At 38.2% G+C, this 20785-nt stretch overlaps 1 protein-coding gene across 1 annotated transcript; it reads right to left on the reverse strand.

Annotated features, from left to right (window-relative positions):
- Window positions 1-1557: 1557 nt before the first annotated feature.
- On the reverse strand, window positions 1558-19453 carry PTGES3 (prostaglandin E synthase 3). Its single transcript, XM_038549723.1, has 8 exons — window positions 19380-19453; window positions 7935-8048; window positions 7720-7789; window positions 6700-6798; window positions 5780-5869; window positions 3248-3310; window positions 2388-2412; window positions 1558-1882 (listed from the first exon to the last, which is right to left on the reverse strand). Exons 1-8 carry the CDS (start codon window positions 19436-19438, stop codon window positions 1863-1865), a joined length of 540 nt encoding a protein of 179 aa, XP_038405651.1. The 5' UTR covers window positions 19439-19453; the 3' UTR covers window positions 1558-1862.
- Window positions 19454-20785: the final 1332 nt, after the last annotated feature.

Genomic DNA, 20785 nt, shown 5'->3' on the forward strand with positions numbered 1-20785 from the left:
ATTTCCCCTGAAGCTAAGAACTATTCTTATCAGTCATACTAATACCTTTGACATGCTCCAGACAAAGGAGAGCAAGGGTTTTTTTTGTTTGTTTTTGGTGCAAAAGGTGCCTTATTAAAGCATGGTCGGGACAGGACTCTTAGGCAGAAGAGCTGCTGCACAAAGGAGACCAAATTTAAAACAATTTAAAAGGACTGTTGAAGTTCAAATGTACCTTCCAATGTAGAAAAGTCTAGGGCTTTGAAGAAGCTGCATTCCTTAACAGGACCAGAACCCATATTATACTACCATAACATAATAAAACAGAGTTGAATGCGAAGTGCTATGCCCAAGCCTCCTGGAAAGCATGAAGATTTTCTAGTTCATAGCATTTCAAGAAAATGATTTTGAGTATCACAGTCATATACTTAACAGGGGAAGGGAAAAAGGTGTTGTCCCTTCTAAATCACCATAATGCCCTATGCAAACCTATTATGGCACACTTCCCATCTATCCAGTTTTTGTTCAGAGTTTGTCCCCTGTTGCCTAGCCTTTGACTCCCTGAGTACATTAAGTACCTGAAGAATTATTTTTATATTCGTAGCACTTAATATTGCCTGTATGTACTTAACGTCAAACATAAAGAAATACGAAATGGGAAGCACTTCTATGCTAGGACACAGAACACAGAATACAGAATACACAGAAGTTAGAGGGAATAAAAATTGCCAAAATGCAGATGCTCAAAGATTTACAGGAGGACAACACATTTAGTTTTATTTCAATCAAATCACAACACTTTCTTTTCCAACTGCTGCAAAGTGCATCTACAATTTGCTATTACAGATCCACTTTTAAAAGGTTTCCTGACATCACAGCAAGCCTTTTTTTTCCAAACAGAGGAATATTCCCAAATTCTTCCTCAAGTAAAAATAAAAACTCCATTCCAGTAAATGGTAATACATGAATTACAGTAAACCAGACACTTAAAAGGACAGCCAAAAAGTCTTCCAACAGTTTATTAGAAAGAATGTAGACATTAAAAAAAAAAAAAAAATCCCCACTGTCATGAACATAAATTGAGGTTTTCAGCCTGGGACAAGCTGAATCAAAAAAATAAAAAATCCAATAGTGTATTAACATTTTTTCCACTCATTTGCCATACTGACAGTGCAAATACAATTTGGTCTAAATGTACAGACTCTCAAGCAACAATGTACAGCCTTTCTTCGTCCTCCATGCTAAGAGATGTAAAAGTTTAAGGGTCAAACAATACCAAATGTACAGGCTTCAAAACCATCTAAGTTAGGGCATTCACTAGCTTTAGCTAAGATACATCTGGAACACTGACAAGTGATCACTTACAATAATGTGAAGTACATCTTTTGAAAAATAAAACTTTAGTGGAATAATTCTGGAGGATATACCAGAGGAACAAGTTACCAGTTTAAGGTATCAACCAATTGGTTTCATCAGCCACTCTGAGTCCATGTGCTAAAATCTAAAATTTAGTTATCTTTCTTCTAAGCCAAGATCTTCCTATCATGTCAGTATCTATGTTATGAAGTAAAAGGAGACTGAGGTGAAATGTTTTTATTTACCACAACTGCTGTATCAATTGCCTAGGACCTCAACAGCATCATGGAAGTCTGGGAAAAGTTCATGCATAAGGTTATTGCCTTAGCTGACTTAAAATTGCCCCATACAATGGTACATATCAACCCTTAGTGAAGCCTTTAAAAAAACAAACAGGTTGAAAAATGGGTTAAAGGAGGCAAATACAGCATCTGCCTTTAGAGCTATCAATTCAGGAATTCTCTCAATTATGAAATCTTGCAGAGAAGTTACTTTTCTTTCTCAAAATCCGGTGATGACAACATTTCTTACTCCAGATCTGGCATTTCTGAAAGATTTAAAAAAGATCAGCGTGAAGTATAAGGGAACAATCTATCAACTTCAAAGCTTTATTAAAAAAAAAAAAAGGCAGTCAACAATAGAATTAGTTTCTAGGGAATGGTCTTCTTTTGGGGGGAATTGTCTTTTTTTCTTTTTTTTAATTTTTATTTATTTATGATAGTCACAGAGAGAAAAAGAGAGGCAGAGACACAGGCAGAGAGAAGCAGGCTCCATGCACCGGGAGCCCGACGTGGGACTCGATCCCGGGTCTCCAGGATCGCGCCCTAGGCCAAAGGCAGGCACCAAACCGCTGCGCCACCCAGGGATCCCCGAATTGTCTTTTTAAATGTAAATTTCAAATCATTCAAATTTCTACTTTTTCTTATTAGAGGCCATGAAGAATTAATTTTTCTTGCAAGAATTGTAAAGAAGTTAACATCTCTATTTTGAGAGCTTGTGGTCTTTGATATGAAATATCACTATGTAAATAGACTTATTACAAAGACACTTACTTTCATCATCACTGTCTTGTGAATCCTGCAGAAAGAAGAATTTCAAAAGTTACCAAGTTGATCAAACATTCCTCTACTAACTGAACAGTTTGCCTTAAAAAGCTGAAGCACTGTACTTTCACTAAAGTAGTAAAGATATGTGGTTATATTAAGCTTATGAATATAATCACTGAACTTAACAGGTTTACTTAAGATGAAGAGACATAATTGCTGAGGATCTACCTTCCTGTACAGTGTGTGCCTTTTGATGGGAATTGGTGCTCATCCCTTAAATTCCTGACTTATCTTGGTATAAAATGGTTTCTCTTTTCCCTTGGCATTCAATGGAAGAGGAAAACAGCTCACTGTGAAAACTACTGGACTGATACAAGACAAAATGAATTCCAATCCTAGCTATTGAGTTGTCTACATATTTTTCAAACTGTACCGAACAACTTTCTTGAAGATGTTAGCAGGATGCCAACAGGGGGAATGTTGAGAAAAGTGATCCAGTTTATCCTTAAAGATTCAGAAAGGTCCATCTACTTTATGGTTTCTGATCAATCCTGCTGCAAAACCTGTTTAACTTAGTCAAGATAATCTCTAAGCTAATTCTTAATTGAATACGGCATATGATGTCTCCATGCAGTGATTCTCTTGAAATCTGGTCCTTTGAAGAATGGTCCATGGGACATCTATTCCCTAGTAGATACCTATCCTTCAAAAATGAGCACATTTCAAAATTGCTTTTCCCTGTATTTCTTAGGGAAAAAACCCAACAAGAAGTGGCAAAAAAGCAATCCTGAATCTATATAAAACAACCTATAAATACATTGTTTCTTACTATTTAAGTAAACAGAGAAAAGAATTTATAGACTTACATCATCTGCTCCATCTACTTCTGGTAAATCTACATCCTCATCACCACCCATGTTGTTCATCATCTATTTGAAGTGTAAAAATTAGTTTTAAAAATGATGTTAAATTAAGCCCTAGTTATTAGAGGTTGCAAGCTCCAGAATACACCTTAAGTCTGTCATAGATTTCCACCAATAAAAAAAGCAAAACAAATGTTAAGTACCTTCCTTGCTGGAAAAGGTAGATTTTTATAGGTAATTACATAAAATCTTGACAACTTATAGGGAAGACTAAGTTCTCATTGAAGAAAAGTGAAGTTAGTAAAATTTATCTAGCAAATATTTATCTATGATGCAGAAATTAAACACCGAAATCCTGAAGAGTGCTTACCTCTGGTGCCTAAGGAAAAGAATGGGATTCATTTGTAGTTGTAAAGCTTTGTATATCTTAAGCTAAGTGGCATGTGTATTATAAAGACCCTCAGGATGATTACATTGTATAAAAGGCCTGAATCCTAAATCAAAGACTGAACAGCAGTAACATGTTAAAAACAGAAAATAAACATAATTCTTGAAATAAAAGGTACATATACTATGGAGAATAATACCCTTGTGTATGTACTCTTGTATACTCACAAGATGTTGGGACTAACAACACAGCATACTTACATGAAATACTAACTTACTATCTTTAATTTCTTTTCTTTTTTTTTTTACTATCTTTAATTTCTGATCACAAATCAAGCAGTATATTATTTAAAAAGATACAAAAAATCAAACTAAAAACAGATGGGGAGGGACTTCTCTCTTCAAGGACAACTTTTCTGTTAATTTTTTAAATTTTAAAATATTCACATAATCATACATAACTTTATAAACAAAAAATTAAAGCTTCAAAAATCTATGCTTACCTCCACTTTAGAGTTAGAAGGGCCCTTTAAAAGCTACCTAATCCTCAAATTGCTCAGTATAAAAGTTCTGGGCAACCTGGTGTTGAATAATATGAATAACTAATAAAGTTTCCCTACAGTACTGTTGAACACTTCGGTTAAGTTTCTTTGAGCAGCAAAAATGCTCAAAATGTGCCAAACACAATGCTAGCTGTTGAGGATACAATGGTAATAGAGATAGAATGAACTGAATACATTCAAGAACTATTTAAGATGTAAAACAAAAAACAGAACAAAAGATAGCTGTTAATGTTATACTAGATGGAGACAGTAAGAGAAAACAGTGTTAAGCTGTGACATGCAGAGCTGGGTAAAATGGTGGCACCAATTACTACAGGTAAGAAATACGAATAGCATAAAGAGAATCTTCCAATCTTCCCTTTCCTCTTTAAATTGAAATCAAGGTGCCAGAACCATGTGAGATGTTGAATAAGCAGTTGCATACATGACACTGGGAATTCATTCCTTTTAGCCCTTAATTTTCAAAGAAGGGTTATAAACAAAACCTAGTCAATTAAAATTTCAAATAGCCATGAAATGGATCTCATCTTCAACTTACAACCTAATATTCTGTTTTTCTTTTTTTTTTTTTAAATCTTTATTTTTTTTAATTTTTTTTAATTTATTTATTTATGATAGTCACAGAGAGAGAAAGAGAGAGAGAGGCAGCGACATAGGCAGAGGGAGAAGCAGGCTCCCATGCACCGGGAGCCCGATGTGGGATTCGATCCCAGGTCTCCAGGATCGCACCCTGGGCCAAAGGCAGGCGCCAAACTGCTGCACCACCCAGGGATCCCAATATTCTGTTTTTCTAATCAGGTTTACTGCAGTACATTTATTTCATAAGGCTTAGTCTACCTAAAGGGAGATCAATGATTTTCCCCCCCCTTTGGCCATGCAATATGTATTTGGATGACATCTTGGAAAAAAAAGGCTTACTTTAATCCTTAATTTTGCGAACTAAAACATCCTTACACACCACTCATCATGCACATCTCACTACCATTTTTCTGTTTAAAGTTTATATTCATATTACATGGCTCTAAAATGCAAAGTAATCCATGCTCAAAAAAAAAAAAAAAAAAAATCAGGGCAGCCCCGGTGGCGCAGCGGTTTAGCACCGCCTACAGCCTGGGGTGTGATCCTGGAGATCCGGGGATCGCGTCCCATGTCGGGTTCCCTGCATGGAGCCTGCTTCTCCCTCTGCCTGTGTCCCAGCCATTCTCTCTCTCTCTCTCTCTCTCTCTCTAAATAAATAAAATTAAAAAAAAAAAATCCGTTTCAATACTAGAATAACAACTGGCTGTAAAAACAAACAAACCAACACCCCACCCCCCAAAACTAGTTATATTTGCATTGACAATACGGTTTATTTTTGTCTGTATACAAGTTTAGAACTTACCACTAATTTTTAAAAGAATTATAAAAGAATGTTAAACTTTAGGATAAAATGATCATTGTTAAGATCTTACTTTGTTTTGCTGCAGAATGACCTTTAAAGTAAAAAAAAAATTAGGTCTTAAGTACCACTAAGGTGCTTTAAAACCAAATTAAATTCACATAGAAATGTACTGAGAGGTGGTAAAATGCGCTTATAGGAACTTACCTCAGAGAAACGATCAAAATTAGACATGTCTTCATCTGAATCATCTTCCCAGTCTTTCCAATTATTGAAGTCCACACTAAGCCAATTAAGCTATAGATCAATACAAACATCTTGTAATTAGGTTAACTTATACGTACAGGTATGTATGTATGTACCTTAAACAATATTTTTGGGACTGTAGGTTCATACTAATGAGGCATGGAATTAACAAAAAAGACAAAAAATTAACAAAAAAAATAATAGATTACAAAAAAATCAGAATGAAGTAAAATGCAATTAATAGTCAAGATAGTTTCACAAAGCTTCTCTCACAGTTCTTAATCATAATTTAAAAAAAGGGGGGGGGAGAGGGACACCTGAATGGCCCAGTCAGTTAAGCCTCTGATTCTTGATTTTGGCTCAGGTCTTTATCTCAGGGTTGTGAGTTCAAGCCCCACACTGGGCTTCACACTGGGTGTGGAGCCTACTTAAAAAATAAATACAACAAAATTCATTGGTAGGAACTCTTCTCAGATACAACGGACTTTTTTTGCAGCACAAAATATGTTCCCATGTGATACATAAGTAACTAATAAAGCCTAAGAATGAATGAATGAATGAATGAATGAATGAATGAATGAATGAATGAATAATAAATAAATAAATAAATAAATAAATAAATAAATAAATAAAGCCAGCCAGCCTAAGAAAAATCTGCCTCTTGAATTCAGCAAAAGATTCTGCATCAACTAGGGACTGACCTTATTCTGACCACATTTGGTTTTAAGTTAAAACTAATAAAACTCAAAGAAAGGAAAAACATATAGAACACAAGACTTTAATACCACTTAACTCTGAAACAAACATTTTATTCCTCATGCCAAATGTGTCTTTCATTACTTAAAAATGTTCAATTTTTCCCTCCCAAAAAAGAAACATACCTTTGCCCTTTCTTTTGTTAACCTTGGCCATGACTGGCCAGATTCACCTTTTCGTAAACAACATAAAATTGATCTGTCCGTTCTTTTATGCTTGGAATCCTAAAAACGAAAACAAAAACAAAAGCACCATCACATCATTTCTCTCCAGTATCACTGTAGAATAGAAAATAGCTTGTCATTCCTCAACTTTCCTTTCTAATTTCTTTCCCTACGTTTTCTCAACTTTAAAGAAACATCTCCTAGATTACTAAAAATTCAGTAGCTATGCAAATTGCAAAAAATAACTTTTCCCTCCCTGTACAAAGTGAATAAAACAAAAACCTTAAAAAAATTAACCAAATATATGGGATCCCTGGGTGGCGCAGCGGTTTGGCGCCTGCCTTTGGCCCAGGGCACGATCCTGGAGACACGGGATCAAATCCCATGTCGGGCTCCCGGTGCATGGAGCCTGCTTCTCCCTCTGCCTGTGTCTCTGCCTCTCTCTCTTTCTCTGTGTGTGACTATCATAAATAAATAAAATTAAAAAAAAAAAATTAACCAAATATAATACAATCATAGAATAATTTAAAGATTCTATAAAGTTAGATTAAGACAAACCTCAAGAATATTGCCCTAAGTCCAAACAGTGATAGCAAGAACAAAAGAAAGAGTATGCAGAGAGGCAGTTGCAGAGGGAAATATTGCAAAAATATAAATACGCCTAGTTAACCTCTGAACTTTTTTATTTTTTATATTTTATTTATTTATTCATGAGAGACAGAGAGAGAGAGAGAGAGAGGCAGAGACACAGAGGGAGAAGCAGACTCCTTGCAGGGAGCCCAATGTGGGACTCGATCCCAGGACTCCAGGATCACACCCTGGGCTGGAGGCAGCCACTCAACATTCAACCTGAGCCACTCAGGCGTCCCATAACCTCTGAACTATTAAGAAAAACAATTACTGCTTACTGCTAAAAAGAGTACTTGATGTATGCCCATTTCCTCACATATAAATTGGAATTAAAGCATCAAGACTACTTACATTTGGATCAATACAGTGAAAAAGATCAATTTCATTTAAATGTTTAAAATTATCACTTCCTCCAAGACAACTGTGTAAAAAAAAAAAAAAAAATGAGCCTCTTCAAAGAGATAAAGATTAGTATTATTTTCAGTAAAAACACAAAACAAGCTAGCCAAAGTTACTCAGTTGTCTGACACAAACTTATTACCCAATGATGTAAAATGGTAATTTACCTGAATGTAAGTTTGGATTTTTCAAAATTTACATTAACATCTTTACTGTCTTCAACACAAAATTCAATGAAGACGTAGTCCCTTCGATCGTACCACTTTGCAGAAGCAGGCTGCCTACAAAGAGATAAAATTAGACAAAGTTAAGCTGGAATTCATTAACTGAGTATTTACATAACCTCCAGAGTTTGGCATATAAGTAACGTTTCTCTACTCCACTAGAACACTGATTATTTTGAGGCAGATTATTATTATTTTAAATAGGGGCTTGAACTGCCAACCCTGAGGATCAAGACTGAATCTGGTTTCAAAGACCCTGACACTTAACTGACCGAGCCACCCAGGTGTCCCTTGAGGCAGTTAACTATAATTTCAAATGGAAACTACATCTTTACTCTTTAACAGCTGCATTCCAAGTTAAAACACAATGATACTGATTTCACAATAGGAAAGAATTAAAAAATGAAAAAAAAAAAAGGAAAGAATTATAAAATGAAACAACATACAATAGGGTTAACCATTACATTGCCCTGTCAAAATTTATGTGCCATATACCTTTAGTCTTGCTCCTAAAAAACAAACAAACAAAAACAAAAAAAACCATCAGAACTAATCCACTGTCAACTGAAATTCAGAAACATTTCTACTTATAATGCCAGAACTAGGGAGAGGGTAGGGGAGATGATGGTAGAATTGACAGTGCTTTCTTTTTTTTCTTTCTTTTTTTTTTTTTGACAGTGTTTTCAAAAAAGTTCTCATCTGTAGCTTATTTCTGACTATATCAGGCAACCATTTTCTGGGGACAAATTTTCCTAACTTTAATGACATTAAAGAATTAAGCTTTTTTACAGTCTTCTATTCTTCTACACATGTATCCAATAGATACTATACTGGAAAGAACCTGGACTATTATCTTTTAAAAAATCTTATTCTAAAAAAAGGATTTTATTTATTCATGAGAAACAGAGAGAAGGCAGAGACATAGGGAGAGGGAGAAGCAGGAGCCTGACATGGACTTGATCCCAACACTCTGGGATTACACCCTGAGCCAAAGGCAGACACTCAACAGCTAAGCCACCCATAAGTAACCTCACCCCCAATTCTTAAGTTAAAAAAAAAATCGTTCCTTTACAGTTTTTCTCTTAAAAAGGTCTTTATTTATTTTCCAAATAAATAAGAAAGCAAGTGAGCAAGAGAGAGCAGGAGGGGGAGGCACAGAGGGAGAGGGAGGGAGAAGCAGACTCCCCCACTGAGCAGGAAGCCCAATGTGGTGGTCAATCCTAGGACCCCAGGATCATGACCTGAGCAAATGGCAGATGCTTAACTGACTGAGCCACCCAAGTGCCCCAAAACTGTTCTTTGTAATCTTTAGACAAATATCCTCATATGCATAAAAATTCCTAGTAAAATTCACACACATACACACCCGAACAGCATTTGCTCCATAGAATGAACCAGAAAGACAATGAGGGAAAGGAAGCAGAACCACATGATTTTCAATGGTTTCACTTATTTCCTAAAAATAAGCATGTTCTGGTGATAATGTAAAAGTTAAAGTTATAGGCTGGCTATACAGGAATTTTTATTATTATATTTTTTTAATTTTTTGGACTCTTCTGTAATCCTCGAAGTTAAAAAACTTAATTATCGTATGTTCTAGCACTACACATAAGATAAAAACTCAAACGAAAGGAATTAGTTTCAAAGCTCTGAAATTCCCAACCCTAAGGAGTAGCAGTTTAAAGTCCCTATAAATAAACAAGTTGCAACCAAGTGCTCATCAGTGTTTTTACACAACTGTTAAACTTGACTAGTCATATTCCACTCTGGGATATTGATATCAGATCCAAAGGAGGTTAAAAACTATGGATGGCAGTTTTCAAAGTCTAAATACTAGCCAAGCAGCAAGGGTAAAGCTATTTCTTTAGGCATCTATCAACAAATTTAAAAAACAAATAGATTTTTACATGGATCTGAAGTCTAACCAAACTTCTTTTGGACTAAGGAATCACTTTTAATGTCAGTATGTTAATACAGCTAACAAACAAGTTAGGAGTTTTATGAATAGGTCACATTATTTTTAGCTCATTTCTTACCAAAATGGCACTCTCAATATGTGGTAACCTGTTGGTCTTTAACAGAAAATATTTGCTAATAATGAAAACTTACTGGTTTTAGGTTCATAGATTTTTTAAATGTATTTTTTCAAGATTTTATTTTACTTTTCTATTAAGATTTTATTTATTCTTGACAAAAAAAGAAGGCAGAGACATAGTCAAAAGGAGAAGCAGGCTCCCCGCAGGGAGCCCGATTCAGAACTCGATTCCAGGACCCCCAGATTGCAACCTGATCCGATGGCAGATGCTCAACCACTGAGCCACCTAGGTGCCCTGGTTCTTGATTTTCAAATTGAAGTGACCATATAGTCCTATGTTTAAGAAGTGCTCGAGAGGGCAGCCCGGGTGGCTCAGCGGTTTAACACCACCTTCAGCCTAGGGCGTGATCCTGGAGACCCGGGATCAAGTCCCACATCAGGCTCCCTGCATGAAGCCTGCTTCTGCTTCTGCCTGGGTCTCTGCCCCTCTCTCTCTCTCTCTCATGAATAAATAAATAAAATCTTTAAAAAATAAAAAGTGCTCGTGATAACCTGAACAATGAATACCAAAAAACAAAACAAAACAAAACAAAACAATGAATACCATGTGCTAAAATACTATTTCCTTTTTTAAGAACAGAAAAAAATTTTTAAAGATTTTATTTATTCATGAGAGACACACACAGAGAGACAGAGACACAGGCAGAGGGAGAAGCAGGCTCCATGCAGGGAGCCTGATGTGGGACTCGATCCCAGGACTTAGGATCACACCCTGAGCTGGAGGCAGACGCCAGCCTCTGAGCCACAACCTCTGAGCCACCCAGGCGTCCCTAAAATACTATTTGAACTAAAGGAACCAGGTTTCCTATAAAGAAATGGCTGACCTCAAGGCCTGAGGTGGGAAATACAGATGACGTTGGGACATCTTGTGCAAATGCAGCTATTAAAAACTATGAGGTCAGGGGCAGCCCAGGTGGCTCAGCAGTTTAGTGCCTGCCTTCAGCCCGGGGCCTGATCCTGGAGACCCAGGATCGAGTCCCACAGTCAGGCTCTCTGCATGGAGCCTGCTTCTCCCTCTGCCTGTGTCTTTGTCCCTCTCTCTGTGTGTCTCTCACGAGTGAAAAAAATCTTAAAAAGATTACTGAAACTTTGAAGATCTGAATATGGACAGGATATTAGATAATATGGAAAACACTTAAATTTTGGTAGGCATGAAAGGCACTATTTTTACGGGGGGAAAAAATCCACTGAAGATGAAAACTTAGGTATATGGAGTTTATTTTTGGAGTTTGCTTTAAAAGACTTCAGGGGGGCACCTGGATAGCTCAGTCTTAAAGAGTCTGCCTTCAGCTCAGGTTATGATATTCCTAGGTCCTGGGATCGAGCCCCACCTCAGGCTTGCTGCTCACTAGGGAGTCTGCTTCTTCTCCCTCTACACCCTCGCCCATTCTCTCAAATAAATAAAAACCCTTATAAATAAATAAATGGCTTTAGCAGAGGCACCTGGGTGGCTCAGTTGGCTGAGCATTTGACTTCAGCTCAGGTCATGATATCCAGGTCCTGGGATCAAGTCCTGGGTCAGGCTCCACATTCATCAGGGAGTTGTCTTCTCCCCTCTCCATCCCAAGTCGTGTGCTCAACTCCCCCTCTCTCAAAAAGGTGAAATCTTATAAAGTAAAAATAAAAGATTTCAGGAAAGAAAAAGGGGGCAGATAAAGCAATGTGGCAAAGGCCTGTGAAACACTGAATCTGGATGACAGGTAGATGGGGAATTATGCTGATTATACTTTTTTTTTCATTATACTTAAAAAAAAAAAAGTTACTAAAGGATTCTGGCAGAGAATACTTCCTTCCTTTGGTGTAACCCAGTCTAATTTTGAAATTGGGGGATCCCTGGGTGGCGCAGCGGTTTGGCGCCTGCCTTTGGCCCAGGGCGCGATCCTGGAGACCTGAGATCGAATCCCACGTCGGGCTCCCGGTGCATGGAGCCTGCTTCTCCCTCTGCCTGTGTCTCTGCCTCTCTCTCTATCATAAATAAATAAATAATTAATTAATTAAAAAAAAAAAAAAGAAATTGTGTTTTACTTGATTAATGAAAGGATTCTATTCCAAATATATTTTACAAATGGTAAACTCTGGTAAATGCTTTTGTAGCCAAATTTAACATAATCTGAAGATTATGTTTACCTTGTAAAAGTTGCATATTAAAAGCCTACTACTGTGGGGCAGCCCGGGTGGCTTAGTGGTTTAGCGCTGCCTTTGGTCCAGGGCCTGGTCCTGGAGCCCCGGGATCCCACGTCGGGCTCCCTGAATGGAGCATGCTTCTCCGCCTCTGTGTCTCTCATGAATAAATAAATAAAATCTTAAAAAAAAAAAAAAAAAAAAGCCTACTGTAATAGTGAAAGAACACACTAATGGTGACATGGTTATTAGAACAGCTACATAAAAATCCAACTATCATATTAGCTCTTCAGTTTGTTCATACTGAGAACTTTGGAACCAGAGAATCTTTTTCCTTTTCTCAAATTCACATTAAATTATCTAGGATTAGATCATTATTATGGGCTGAACTGTAATCTTCTACAAATTCATATGTTGAAATTCTAAATCCCCCAGACTTCACAATGTGAATGTATCTGGACAGAAGATATTTATTTTTAAAGACTATTTGAGAGAGAGATAGAACCCTCTCTCTCTCTCAAGAGAACCAAGCAGGGGGAGATGCAGAGGGAAAAGCAGGCTTCCTGTTGAGCAGGGTGCCTGACACAGACTTGATCCCAAGGTTCTGGGATCATGACCCAAGTTAAAGGCAGATGCTTAAGTGACTGAGCCACCCATGCATCCCGGAAAGAGAATCTCTGAAAATGAAGTCTTATGGTGGGCCATAATCCAACATGACTGATAACCTTACAAAAGACAAGGACACAGGGGGATCCCTGGGTGGCTTAGCCGTTGAGTGTCTGCCTTCGGCTCAGGGCGTGATTCTGGAGTCCCAGGATCAAGTCCCACATCGGGCTCCCTGCATGGAGCCTGCTTCTCCCTCTGCCTGTGTCTCTGCCTCTTTCTGTGTGTCTCATGAATTAAAAAAAAAAAAAAAAAAAAAAAAGACAAGGACACAGAGAAAAGACCCCATGAAGACACGGGAGAAGAGGGCCATCTACAAGCCAAGGAAAAAGGCCTCAGAAGAAACCAATCGTGCTGACACCTTGATCTCAGACTAACACCCTCCAGAATTGTGAGGAAATAAATTTCTATTGTTTAAGTCACCCCATCTCTGGTACTTTAAGGCAGCTCTAGCAAGCTATTACAATCATTTTCCAAATAACAAAATTAAATGATCTAAACCAGGGTTTGGTGCAGAAGCCAAAAATGTTTTTTATATTTGTAAGGCATTGTAAAAATGAGCATGTGAGACAGATATTTGTGGCTTGCAAAGCGTAATGTTTATTAGGAAGTCCTGATCTAAACTATCAAAAATACAAGAGGGGACCCTATAACTTAACCCTAAACTAGTAATAAACTCATATATCCACACTCATCTGGAAGAGTAATCAATTGTTTGTGAAATCATGCTTGTCTTCTGAGGATCATGTTTCTTTTTTTATTAACCAAAAGAGAAGCTGGTTTAGCTTTAACTCCAGCTCCTAAATTATATTGAATTTGTTTCCAGCCTTATACTAACATTGGCAAAATTCATAACCACTGTGCAAGTCAGTCAGTTCACTCTAATAGTATATACCTACAGATGTAAATGAAAAAATTTTACCTCCGCATATGCTATATAAATAATCCAATACTTAAAAACAAAACTGAAAACCCCCACAGTGGGATATTCTGTGCTTTCCCGACAAGAACTTCCAAGTTCAACATTAGGCCCAGATCTATTCAAGCAACTAAATTTTGCAGAACCTAAAATTCACTATAGTTTTGACTAAAACTTCTTAGTTTGTCTTAAAAGGACAGAGGGGGTACCATTATTTGTTCCCAAATACCATTTTTAATATGTTAGAATCTGGTAAGTTTTAATTCAAATTCGTAGAAAACTGCAAGTACCTTTCACCTTAAAAAATAGATTAACCCCCCCAAAAAGATGCATCAGTGCAACGGTCTGAATTCATCCCCTAAAACATGTATGTTGAAATCCCAATGCCCAGTGTGATAATAATAGAAGGTAAGACCTTTGGGAGGTGCTTAGGTCATGAGGGTAGAGCCTTCCTGAATAAAAAGCCAGGAAGTGGGCTCTAATACTAGATGACCCTGCTGGTGTCTTGATCTTGGGACCTCCAGCTTCCAAAATAGTAAGACAATAAATTTTTGCTGTTTATAAACTAACCAGTCTGTGATATTTTGTTACAGCAGTCCAAACAGACTAGACCACCAACAAAGCTAAATGGAAAAAATTTGCTAAAGAAAACTTCTCAAATATTGTAATTCTATGTGCAAGTCATACTGAATTATAAGAGACCATTAAAAAACCTCAAGCCTTTTGTGAACTGGAAGAACAGACATACATAACTTGGGGTAAGTTCACAATGCTGAAAGTTGAAAACCAAGTTAAGGCCAGATCAACAGATGCCCCTGGAGACAATGGAAAGGAATTCGGTTTATTCTTTAACTGGGTAGTTAAAAATAAACAAGCACACACACACACTAATGGCAGCCATCATCCCTTTAGAGCTTTGGAAAAAAAAATTTTTTTTTAAGATTTTATTTTATTCATGAGAGAGAGAGAGAGAGGCAGAGACACAGGCAGAGGGAGAAGCAGGCTCCATGCAGGGAGCCCGATGTGGGACTCGATCCCAGGACCCCAGGGTCACACCCTGGGCCGAATGTGGCGCTAAACCGCTGAGCCACCCAGGCTGCCCGAGCTTTGGAAATCTCGAGAGAAGAAAATTTCCACATAAATTTTTTTTTTTTAAGATTTATTTATGATGGACGAGAGAGAGAGAGAGAGAGAGAGAGAGAGAGAGGGGTGGAGACACAGGAGGAGGGAGAAGCAGGCTCCATGCTGGGAGCCCCACGTGGGACTCAATCCTGGGTCTCCAGGATCGCTCCCCTGGGCCAAAGGCAGGCGCGAAACTGCTGCACCCAGGGATCCCCTCCACATAGAATTCTATAGCTTATGACCTGTCTCTCTACCATTAACACTAGTCAAAACTCCAACATCTTTATTTCTTCTCTCTCAGAATTTACAATGTCCAGAAATTTTTATAAGCAGGTACTGCAAACCATCACACACAGCAAATATGAAAAGTATTGAGCCTGTACATCAGAATTTAGTGAAACAGGGGCACCTAAGTGGCTCAGTTGGTTGATTGTCTGTCTTTGGCTCAGGTCATGATTTCAGGGTCCCCTGAGCTCTGCACTGGGTGTGTGTGTGTGTGTCCCCTGCTCAGCAGGGAGTCTGCTTCTCCCTTTGCCCCTTTTCCACCAAGTGCAATGGCAGGGCCCACTCTCTCTCAACTAAATAAATAAGATCCTTACATAAAAAGTTTCTAGGGCGCCTGACTGGCTCAGTTGGTTAACTATCTGCCTTTGGCTTGGGTCATGATCCCAGGGACCTGGGATCACAAGCCCAGCACCGGGCTCCCTGCTCAGTGGGGAGTCTGCTTCTCCCGCTCCCTCTCCCCCTGTTCATGTTCTCTCTCTCCCCGCCAAAAAGTTTCTATCATATGCAAAGGTGATAGATCATTAGTACTGGACTCCTTACTTTAAATCATTGGGAAATAATTCAGATATTATCATTTGGTCACAAGATAGAGGCTCTTTGGGGCATCCTCTGCCCCTTCTTCCTGCTCTATCTTTTGCTCTCAAATAAATAAAATCTCTCTTTTTAAAAAAGATGTATTTATTCATGACAGACACACACACACACACACACACACAGAGGCAGAGACACAAGCATAGGGAGAAGCAGGCTCCCCACAGGGAACCTGATGTGGAACTCCATCCCGGGACCCTGGGATCATGCCCTGAGCAGAAGGCAGAGACTCAACCAGTGTGCCACCCAGGCGCCCCTAAATAAAATCTTTAAAAGTAAATACAGGGGATCCCTGGGTGGATCAGTGGTTTAGCGCTGCCTTCAGCTCAGGGCGTGATCCTGGAGACCCGGAATCGAGTCCCACGTCAGGCTTCCAGCATGGAGCCTGCTTCTGTCTCTGCACACCGCCCCCCCCCCCCCGCCACCATGAATAAATAAATAAATCTTAAAAAAGTAGTAAATACATAAAGGGCTCACAAACAAGTCCAACGAACTTTGAAGGTATATATGGATTTGGCAATACTTTTCCCCCCCAGATTTCCCAAAATACAGCATAGCCTCAATTAACAAAATATAAAATCAGGTATTCAATTTATAGATGGTTCTCATCAACTTTATCTTTCAACACTGACCACCTACATTCTACAGAAGATATAGTTGAATTTGGATGAAATGTGATATAGCAGAATAACAGAGTAATAGTAAAAAAAAAAAAAAAAAAAAAAAAAAAAACCACACACACGAACCCTTAGGCCCAACCCTCACTATCAAGCACTTCATGTAGCCAAGCCTAGCAGATAAAATGCATTTAGAGCTTGAGCTTGAATGTTATTCAATAAACAAATATTTATTAAATATGGGGTTAGGAATCGTTCTGGAGATAGAGCAGTCAACAAAACAAAACTTACATTCAAGTTAAATGTAGTCCAAAAATATTAAGAAATATTGGGGAAGGGGGGTAAAGGGATCAGGTCCATTACTAACTACAGTTTATCTTAATGTGTACATAGGTAACACATCACAACACTCAAACAAAACAAAACAAAAACTTTCTCTGGTTATTCGTACAGCTGAGCTTTGAATATGAGAGTTAAGGGCACCAACCCCTTAACAAAGATGAAAATCCAAGCATAATTTAGGACTCCCCTAAAACTTTACTAATAACCTACTGTTGACCAGACTCTTTATCCAAATGTAAACAATAAACACATACTTTGTATATCATATGTTATACACTGTATATTCTTCCAATGAAACTAGAGGAAAAAGGGCAGCCCAAGAGACGCAGCTAAAGCAGCTGTTTAGCATCGCCTGCAGCCCCAGGGCGTGATCCTGGAGTCCTGGGATCGAGTCCCATGTCGGGTCGGGTTCCCTGCATGGAGCCTGGTTCTCCCTCTGCCTGTGTCTCTGCCTCTCTCTCTCTCTCTGTGCCTCTATGAATAAATAAAATCTTGAAAAGAAAGGAAAGAAAGGAAAGAAAGGAAGAAAGAAACTAGAGAAAAAAAAAACAATGTTGAGAAAGTCCTTAAAAAAAAAAAAATTTCACAGGGGCACCTGGGTGGCTCAGGCAGTTAAGGGAGTCAGACTCTTGTCTTGATCTTAGGTCAGGTCTTCATCTCAGAGTTGTGAGTCAAAGCCCCACCCTGGGCTCCACAATGGCTGTAGAACTTACTTAAAAAAAAAAAAAAAAAAAAAAAGGGATCCCTGGGTGGCGCAGCAATTTGGTGCCTGCCTTTGGCCCAGGGCGAGATCCTGGAGACCCGAGATCGAATCCCACATCGGGCTCCCGGTGCATGGAGCCTGCTTCTCCCTCTGCCTGTGTCTCTGCCTCTCTCTCTCTCTCTATCATAAATAAATAAAAATTTAAAAAACAAAAAAAAAGGGTGTGTGTGTGTGCGCGCGCGCGCATGCCTGGATGGCTCAGTTGGTTAAAATCTTAAAAAAGAGGGCAGCCCGGGTGGCTCAGCAGTTTAGTGCGGCTTTTAGCCCAGGTTGTGATCCTGGGGACCTGGGATCAAGTCCCAAGTCAGGCTCCCTGCATGGAGCCTGCTTCTCCCTCTGCCTGTGTCTCTGCCTCTCTCTCTCCCTGTGTCTTTCATGAATAAATAAATAAAATCTTAAAAAAAAAAATCTTAAAAAAAAAAAAATACACTAACCTTATTGTATTTATTGGAAAAGATTTGCCTAAATGGACCCACACAGTTCAAACCCGTGTTACTCAAGAATCAACTGTACTTAGTTTTTTTTTTTTTTTTTTTAATTCATGTATTCATGAGACACACAAAGAGAGGCAGAGACATAGGCAGAGGGAGAAGCAGGCTCCCCACAGGGAGCCCAATGTGGGACTCCATCCCAAGATCACAACCGGAGGTGAAGGTGGACACTCAACCACTGAGCCACCCAGGTGCCCCAATGAGTTTCCTTTCAAGTTAACTCTTAATGGAGCACCATTATTTTTCTGAATTACAGGATCACTTTGAATTCTAAGATAAAACAATAGAAATCAGAAGACTAGCTTTTTACTAAATCTTAACCTAGTATTTTCTAGGTTTAGAAGTAAACATTTCTATTTAATAGGAAGCTTCTTAAACACTAGATTCGATGATCTCTTATACATCTCAGAGTATCTTTAAACGTCATAAAAGAGGGCAGCCCTGGTGGCGCAGCGGTTTGGTGCTGCCTGCAGCCCAGGGCATGATCCTGGAGACCCTGGATCGAGTCCCACGTCGGGCTCTCTGCATGGAGCCTGCTTCTCCCTCTGCCTGTGTCTCTGCCTCTCTCTCTCTCTCTCTCTCTCTCTCTGCATCTCTATGAATAAATAAATAAAATCTTTAAAAAAAAAACATTTAAAAAAATAAACATCATAAAAGATTATAAAAGAAAAATCATTAAAACCAAGGAAAAAAATCAGCAATAAAGAGGTTATAAAATTCAGAATTACTGATTTTTTTAAAACTAAGTTTGTCAAATAGTCTATTATTTACAAAAAGGAATCAAGACACAGGTAAATCTTTTTTAGTTTGTACTAAGTGAGGAATGATATGGAAACATGAAATTCTGCTATTAGAAAGGAAAAAAGTAGTTCCTTTTTGGACTGGGCTTTTGACTGCACATAAATTGAGCAGTGAAAAGCCCTGTCCACAAATGTCTAAAAATCCAACACTCTTTTTTTTAAAGATTTTATTTATTCATGAGATACACAGAGAGAGGGAGAGAGAGGCAGAGACACAAGCAGAGGCAGAAACAGGCTCCATGCAAGGAGGCCGTGGGGACTCGAACCCGAGACTCCAGGATCTCGTCCTGGGCAGAAGGCAGGCACTAAACTGCTGAGCCACCCAGGGATCCCCAATCCAACACTCTCTTATGCACATATTCTTTCTTCAAACAAAACCCAAGATATGCTTCTCATACTTTCAGAGTATCTGTATGTCAGTTGTACTACCATGTAAAACTTTCTAGATAGGTGATCTGAATACACATGCTGACCCAGTTGCTTCCAAATTACTTGCCAAGGTGCATCAGGGCACCACAAGAAACTTACTGGGTTGCTGCAAGATATTTTAAATTTGAGAAAAATTTAGTGATACTCAACCTCAGTTCAGACACCAGGTGGTTCAGTTTTAAAGCAGACTGCACCACATCCCTCTCCATTAATCTTCATTTCTCCAAAGTTAGAATTTTGGTGTTGCTGTGATTTAGAGGAAAAAAAGGGGGGGTGGGGGGGGAGAAAGGGACCCATAAAAAAAAACAAAACAGTAGAGAACAGAAGTTGAGATAGACATATCTAATCTGAATTCAAGTTATAAGAAGTTATACAGTGCCCAAAGGGCATTCATATTCTGTAACTGTGGTTATTAAAAACAAAACAAAACAAAAAACCTTTTTCTTTCAATTTTTGTGTATTTGCTTTTCAAAGACTACTAGGTTGTTCGGATAAATTACTTAAGTTGTTTTGACCTAACTACCTAACTAACAGAACTGCTAGGTTACTTCTTTTGGCCAGCAACACCATTAAAAAAAAAAAAAAAAAAAAAAAAAGGAAACAACAAAAAACCTACTAAGACATAAAAGGGCAAACCAAGAACATTTGTGAACCTGTGTTATTAGTTCCTTTATTTGGTAATTCCTACTCTAAACGTAAAAGTGAAAGCTGTTCTTAAAGATGGTATTTCTCCCAAGACTTAGCGCCTTTCTTCCAAGCAACTCCAACCTTCCTACACTCCCACTTTTGTGCATTCTTTTAAATATCTCCAAAGCAGATATAGTAATTTTTCTTCAGACAAATAAGACTCAAAAAAAAAAAAAAGAACAAATAAGACTCAAGGTCAACGTTCTCAGTGCCTCCAGTAGAGAAAAATTTCAGAGCCTCTGGACTCCATTATCGTATGTCAAGAAGTGGCACAGGTTTTAACAGAAACAGTTTACATAATAAGACAGAACTAGAGAGACATAGTTATTTCTTTGGAAATAAAAGGATCACTGGGAAATTATTCTTCCTTTCTGTAAAGTGGAAAAAATAACCTTTCTGTCAGAAATCCTGAGTTCCAATTCTATCTAGGACAACTCCTTATACTAATTAGCACTGTGTGAACTAGTATTTATGGAACTTAAATATATACTAAAATTTTTAAGAACACCTGTCTGTGACTTAGAGCCTTCCGTACACAAAGATAATTAAAATGCTGAGCTGGAAAGGACCCTGACAAATACTTTTTTAATAATAAAGTATGACAACATGTGAAGATCAACTACTGTACAGAAAATGCACTAAAGCACATTATGGCTTTGGAATACAATAGGGGGAAGAACATACTACTGCTCAAGGTAATGTGTAAAGTAATTGGCATCTTCCTGAAAAACCAGAAGTTCAAAGGTGTCCTAGGGAAACAGAGAAGTCAGCCTCAATTTAAAATCACTGTCAATCTACACAGTACATAATAAAGTTTACTACAATACATATTGTACTTCTGTAACAGAATACACTAGGATCAACAATTT

This window comes from Canis lupus, chromosome 10 (assembly GCF_011100685.1).
Source record: "Canis lupus familiaris isolate Mischka breed German Shepherd chromosome 10, alternate assembly UU_Cfam_GSD_1.0, whole genome shotgun sequence".
In the NCBI taxonomy this organism is placed as follows: domain Eukaryota; kingdom Metazoa; phylum Chordata; class Mammalia; order Carnivora; family Canidae; genus Canis; species Canis lupus.

Excerpts from the sequence above, each read along its gene's own strand:
- PTGES3 (XM_038549723.1), bottom strand. The coding sequence starts at position 19,438 with ATGGAGAGGGATGTGGTGCAGTCTGCTTTAAAACTGAACCACCTGGTG. Across the intron at positions 3,311-5,779 it reads ATTTTGATCGTTTCTCTGAG|ATGATGAACAACATGGGTGG; the intron begins GTAAGTTCCTAT and ends CACTTCAAATAG. Across the intron at positions 1,883-2,387 it reads ACAAGACAGTGATGATGAAA|AAATGCCAGATCTGGAGTAA; the intron begins GTAAGTGTCTTT and ends TAAATCTTTCAG.